Genomic DNA, 6,979 nt, shown 5'->3' with positions numbered 1-6,979 from the left:
CAGGCTGGTCTCGAACTCACAGAGATCCGCCTGCCTCTGCCTCCCAAGTGCTGGGATTAAAGGCGTGCACCACCACTGCCCGGCCCAGCAATTTTTTTTTTAAAGTATTTATTCATTTATTATGTATATAATATTCTGTCTGTGTGTATGTCTACAGGCCAGAAGAGGGCACCAGACCCCATTACAGATGGTTGTGAGCCACCATGTGGTTGCCAGGAATTGAACTCAGGACCTTTGGAAGAGCAGGCAATGCTCTTAACCACTGAGCCATCTCTCCAGCCCCCCCCCCCAGCAATTTTTTTTAAGCTAGTTGATATAATATTTGACAGATAAAATAAATGGAGCCACACGTGGTGTTGTTTGGTGCCATTTTAGCTAATACCTCAGGTACTTTGACTCCTACCATTTATCACATTGTCTAGGTTCTAGAATATGTTTGAGTAGGACATGGGAGCCAGGTGGTGGTGGCACGTGACTTGGGAGGCGAGGCAGAGGCTGGTAGATCTCCGAGTTCAAGGTCAACTTGGTCCACAGATTTAAGTTCTCTGACCGGATAGCACGGGCTACCCAGAGAGCCTATCTTCAAAAACTAAAACAAACAAACAAACAAACAAACAAAAACTTCTACTATCCCAATTACTGTACGTTTTATTCTTTAAGCACTGGAAAATGGCTTTTAGCCTCACATTTAAAAATTTGTATCTATTTCTAACAGGCTTGCTTATCAACATTTCTGAGTCTAATATAAAAGGAGACAGAAGCTGTATTTGTAGCTCTCTGGTATAGTGTTTGCCAAGCAGGGGTGTATTCCCAGCAACACAAAAATAAAAATAAATTGTTTATAGGTGGTATAGTGAGTGATAACCATATTCTTATTGAGAATAAAGAGACAAGTTATAAACAAAAATACCCTAAAAGAAAGTTATTCAGGGGAGAGGCAAATGTCCTTTATACTTTGTGAGGTTGAGTGTTTTGGCCGTTGGAAATTATGTTTAGTGCTTTCATCCTGAAAAGGTAGAGTAGCTTCTGTCTTAAAAGTGCTTCCCTTAATGTCAAATGAATATATTCTTTATAAAGAATGTGGGAAATAAAGTAGAATTCAAAAGGAAGATAAATGCATGAGATACTTTCAAATCTGGAGAGCTGCTGGTGTGTGTCACTTTTAATCCCAGCTCTCCGGTAGATTTCTGGAGGTTCAAGGCCTGGTCTCCATAGCAAGTTCCAAGCAAGACAGCTAGAACTACATTAAAGGACCCTATTAAAAAAAATAAAAAACAAAACCCCTAGAGAGCTTTATTTGGCATTTGATTGCTGTTTGTCATGCTTAAGTTGGAACCCAGGACCTCATGCATGCTGAGTGTACTCTTGACACTGAGTTACATTCTTCAGTTTTTGTTTTTGTTTTTTTTTTAAGATATATTTATTAATTACGTATATGGTGTTCTGCCTGCATGTATGCCTGCAGGCCATAGAGAATGTATGCCTGCAGGCCATAGAGAGCACCAGATCTCATTACAGATGGTTGTGAGCCACCATGTGGTTGCTAGGAATTGAACTCAGGAAGAACAGCTAGTGTTCTTAACCTCCAACCTCCTTCCCTGTGCTGTTTAACAATAAAAAACTAGCATATTATACTCAATAAACAGTGAGGCAGTAGGGTTAATCAGAGTATGGTTTTTTTTGTTTTCAGAGCAGGGTTTCTCTGTGGTTTTGGAGCCTGTCCTGGAACTAGCTCTGTAGAACAGGCTGGTCTCGAACTCACAGGGATCCGCCTGCCTCTGCCTCCCAAGTGCTGGGATTAAAGGCGTGTGCCACCACCGCCCGGAGAGTATGGTTTTATATCTTATCTTTCTGTTAAATAATAGGTGGAGAAATAGGCCTGTAGTATCTAGTACATATTCCAAGTTAACAGGGGAAGTACTCAGACACTGTAGGACTTTAAATTTCATATAAAAGCTGACATTTAAAGGGGATTAGCATGTCTCCAACATTATATAGGACATACTTGACTGACATAGAGTCAGTATAGTGGCTGGCATATAGAAACCTGAGGTGGGGAGGATTGCAAATCTGAGTCCTGGGCCTCTAGACACTGTTTCAGGTCTGTCTGTCTTCCTTCCTTCCTTCCTTCCTTCCTTCCTTCCTTCCTTCCTTCCTTCCTTCCTTCCTTTCTTTCTTTTTTCCTTCGAGGCTGAGTTTCTCTTTGTAGCCAGACTGTCCTGGAAATCACTGTGTAGACCCACCTGCCTCTGCCTCCAGAGTGCTGGAATTAAAGGCATACACCTCCACTGCCTGGCTTCAACTTTTTGTTTTCTTTTTGTTATGCTTTTTTTTTGGGGGGGGGGTTGGAAATATCAGAAAATTGTCTTTCACAATGACTTGCAGTTTTGGTAACGTGAATGTCTCTTCTCAGGGATGCTTGGAAATAAAGTGCTTTTTGAAATATTTACCCCTACTTGCTCCTGAATTTGAAGCTTATTTAGCACTGTGTTGGGGATGATTGATTGGAGACAGTTACCTTGTAATCTCAAGGTTACTTAAGGCAAACTTACCTCTGAAAAGTGACAGCCCACATTCACTTGGCTTTATTTTATTTATTAACTTTTGAGACAGGGTCTTTGTCTTTGTCCTGTAATTCACTTCCTAGACCAAGCTGGCCTCTAACTCAGAGATCTGCCTGCTTCTGCCTTCTGAGTGCTGGAATTAAAGGCATGCACCATCACTTCTGGCTTATCTTATTTATTTATTTTCCTTTTTTTTCCTTTTTTTATTTTTCAAATCAGGGTTTCTTTGTGTAGTTTTGGATCCTGTCCTGGCACTCACTGTGTAGACCAGGCTGGCCCCGAACTCACAGACATCCACCTGCCATTGCCTCCTGAGTGCTGGGATTAAAGGCTGGGATTAAAGGATGTTGTGCTTGTATATATATCTGTGTATCTCGTGTGTGCCTGGTGCCCTACAAAGCCAGAAGAGAGCATCAGATCCTCTGGGACCAGAATTATAGATAGTACGAGCCAACATTTGGGTACTGGGACTCAAACCTGGGTCCTCTGGAAGAACAGCAAGCCAGTGTCCTTAACCTTTGAGCCATCTCTCTAGCTCCTTGCTTGGTTTTAAACTATGCATTTGTGGTTTTTTTCAGGCGGGTGCTACTTCTATGTGGGCTTCATGCTGTGGGCTGCTAAATGAAGTCATGGGAACTGGAGCTGTCAGAGGTCAGCAGGCGGGATTTCCAGGAAGCACCGGCCCATTCAGATTTACACCAAGCTCTGACTTTCCCACCTATCCACCAGCAGCTACTGAAGGGCCCAATATAGTTTGCAAAGCATGTGGGCTTTCATTTTCAGTCTTTAGAAAGAAGGTGAGTTGGACAAAATGTTGCTTACAAATAACACATGGGGAAATAAGACACAGATCATAATTCTTGGTTGTAAGTTATGTTGAATAGATAATCCATTTGGAAATCCATGCAGTAAGATTCTAGTTCTCTCTCATATTTTCTGATCAGTTTTTGCTGATTTGCCTTTGGTGTGTGGATCTTTACTTCGTTCCTGATGATACTCATTTAAACGCCCAGCTGTCCTTCTGCCTCTGCCAAGTATTAGATTACAGCATGAGACATTCTTCCTATCTCCTGACCACACACACTCTGTCTGTCTGTCTCTTTGTCTGTCTAGCTACATCTCTATTTATTCTTCTCTTGTATCCTGACTACAGTTTCCCCTCCCTCTTTCCCTGTTCCTCCCCCCCACCTCCCTTTCTCCCAGATCTACTCTTCCTCCCTTTCCCTTCAGAAAAGATCAGGACTGACTGACTCCCAGGGGTTATCAACCAAACACAACACAACAAGTTACAATAAGACTAGGCACATACCCTCATCAAAGCTGGACAAGGTAACCCAATAGGAAAAACTCTGATCGTATTCTTTTTTCCCCCTATTTAAAGTTTATTTTTATTTTATTTGCATTGGTGTTTTTGCCTTCATATATATCTGTGTGAGAGTGTTGGATCTCAGGAACTGGAGTCACAGACATTTGTGAGCTACCATGTAGGTGCTGGGACTTGAACCTGGGTTCTCTGGAAGATCAGACAATGTTCTTAACCACTGAGCAATCTCTCCAGTGCCTGACCATATTCTTTTTTTTTTTTTTTTTTTTTTGAGACAGGATTTCTCTGTAGCTTTGGAGCCTGTCCTGGAACTTGATCTGTAGACCAGACTGGTCCCAAACTCACAGAGATCTGCCTGTCTCTCTTCTCAGGGCTGGGATTAAAGATTTGTGACACCTCTGCAGGGTTGCAGGAAGAACTCTTAACCTTTGAACCATGCATGAGTTCCCTGACCATCTTTGTTACTTTGTTTCTTAGTTTGCTTTCTTCCTTCCTCTTTGTTCTGGTTATGTGTTTGTGACTTTGTGAGTGGATACTGCATGTATATGGATGCCTGAGGAGGCCAGAGAGCGGGAGATACCCTGGAACCTGGAACTGGAGCTATAGTAGCATTTGTGAGCTATCAGACATGGTTGCTGAGAACTAAACTTGGATCTTCTAGATAAGCAATGCTTTTAAGCACTGAGTCATCTCTAGCTCCAGTATTCTTAACTTTTAAATAAGGAAGCTGGGTGTGATTGAAACTTACCTGTCATCTCAGAACTGAAGAGGCTAAGATAGGGTCATTGCTGTAAATTCAAGGCCAGGTGAGGCTACTTAGAGTAGAGTAGAGTAGAGTGTCCTGGGCCAGTTTGAGTACAGCGAAAAATCCTGTTTTAGGGGTGGGAGTAGCAATGAATAAACTAATGTTTGTGGAGATTTTACAGAAAGCACTTAGGTTACAACTTCTACTTTCACGGGTCATGCAGTGTGATCGGTATAATCCCTTGAAGTACATAAAGGAGAGTGTTGGCTTGTGGGAGCCATACCCTGAGCAGGAGTGGACACATCTGAGTGTCCTCTCGAAGGCCCGCTTCTAAGATGGCTTAGATTGGAATTAGGGTCACGTTGCTACAGATTTCTGTACTAGTGGCATCTTCTGTGTCCTTGGGTTAAGTTGGAGAGGTCAGTTTCCTTTCTTTTTCTATTAAGCTTTTTTCCTCCTCTTTGCTGAGGAAATTATCCACATAGGAAAAGACCAGGAAAAGAGCTTTGTGGCTGTGCTTTCTGTTCCATGTGGTTCAACTCAGCTCAGTTCTGCTAATTACATGTTTGTGCCAAGGGGTGGAAATGTTTTAATTCATTAACACAAGAGCGTATATTTTTCTTAAAGTGCTGTATTTGAAGTTTTGTGGCTCTAAGCTGCCCTAGTGGTGACTGGTTTTATGAAAATAGGCTGGTATGGTGGGGACTGCACATTAAGCAGGTTTCAGTTTGAAGACAAGCCTAAGAAGAGGGTGTTTTCACAATGGCTCATATGTGATGGTGTTGTCCGTTCTGTCTTCAGCACGTCTGCTGTGACTGCAAGAAGGACTTCTGCTCCTTTTGCTCAGTTTCCCACGGAAACCTCCGCAGATGTTCTACTTGTCACCTACTGCAGGAGACAGCCTTCCAGCGCCCTCAGTTGATGCGGCTGAAAGTGAAGGACCTACGGCAGTATCTCCTCCTCAGAAACATACCGACTGACACTTGTCGGGAGAAGGAAGACTTGGTAGATCTAGTGCTGTGCCATCGTGGACTAGCTTCAGGGGGTGACCTGGACTCAAGCAGCCTGAATTCCTCACGGTCCCAGACTTCTAGTTTTTTTACACAGTCGTTTTTTTCAAATTATACAGCCCCCTCTGCTACTGTGTCCTCCTTCCAGGGTGAGCTCATGGACAGAGATGGGACCTTCAGATCAGAAGTTCTGGCACAGGTAGGATGGTGTCATTGATGACCCCAAGGGCCTGGTGTGTTCACTCTTGCCCATATGTGCTAGGGATCAACAGTGCTGGGTGACTTTAGATGAACGGCAGAGATTCCATCCCCAGGGCTGCAGTGCATGTCTGCCTGATGTGTAGTCTGAAGTAGCTCATGAGTTTCTTGTCCTCAGTTTCCTATCTTGAATAGTTATAGAATTTGTATAGTTAACTGTTGGAGTAGTAACTAAAGTGTCAGTGACTATAGAAACAATCAATAGTTAATAATCATTGACCTTGATGAAGGGAAATTGTTCTGACTTGCTCTTATTTACTTATTTTGAGACAAGGTCTCTACCTCAGGTTTGCCTCAAGCTCCCTCTGTGGCTGAGGAGGACTGTTGATGTGTGCATGTGTATGTAGTCTTGCTTGCTCAGTTGTTCTCTACCTTAATCTGTGAGATTGGGCCCTTACTGACCTGGAGTCACTCATCCCACTAGCAATCTGGCCACAAAGCCTCAGGGAAGCTTCCATCACTGTCTCTAGTGCTGGCATTGAAACATGTGCTCTTCACCTTGCCTTTGTGTGAGTGCTGGGGACCCGAACTCGGGTCCTTGTACAGCAAGCATTTTAATTATCTGAGCTTTATTCCCCAACCCAGCCCTGACTTTGAACTTCTGGTTTTCCCAGCTCCACCCCTTGAGTGCTGGGGTCAAAAATGTACATCATTATAACCTGAGTTAGGTCGTGCTGGAGATCGAACCCAAGAGTTTATTCATACTAAGCAAGCACTCTGGTTAATTTTTCCAGACAGGGTTTCTCTGTGTAGCCCAGGCTGTCCTGGAACTCACTCTGTAGACCAGGCTGGCTTTGAACTCACAGAGATCCACTTGCCTCTGCTTCTTTAATTCTGGGATCAAAGACCTGTACCACCATTACACAGTCTAAGCAAGTACTCTTAACTATGCTATATCTCCTATTACAAAATTACCTAATTTAAATAACAAAAATAAATGCACTTATTTAGTATAATTAGAGTACTGTCTTGGGCCGGGCGATGGCAGATCTCTGTGAGTTCGAGACCAGCCTGGTCTACAGAGCTAGTTCCAGGACAGGCTCCAAAGCCACAGAGAAACCCTGTCTCGAAAAACCAA

At 43.2% G+C, this 6,979-nt stretch overlaps 1 protein-coding gene across 1 annotated transcript in view; it reads left to right on the top strand.

The window, feature by feature from the left end:
• The window catches only part of Rnf34 (ring finger protein 34), a 20,003-nt gene that overhangs the window by 8,250 nt on the left and 4,774 nt on the right, over positions 1-6,979 (top strand). The window contains exons 2-3 of the mRNA XM_005344436.1: positions 3,143-3,361; positions 5,435-5,842. Of these exons, the coding sequence (XP_005344493.1) occupies positions 3,143-3,361; positions 5,435-5,842 (627 nt within the window). The remainder of the gene's footprint in view (positions 1-3,142; positions 3,362-5,434; positions 5,843-6,979) is intronic.

Source organism: Microtus ochrogaster, chromosome 2 (assembly GCF_000317375.1).
Source record: "Microtus ochrogaster isolate Prairie Vole_2 chromosome 2, MicOch1.0, whole genome shotgun sequence".
Classification (NCBI taxonomy): domain Eukaryota; kingdom Metazoa; phylum Chordata; class Mammalia; order Rodentia; family Cricetidae; genus Microtus; species Microtus ochrogaster.
Note: the sequence above shows the minus strand (reverse complement) of the source record. Positions and strands in the feature narration are given on the sequence as shown.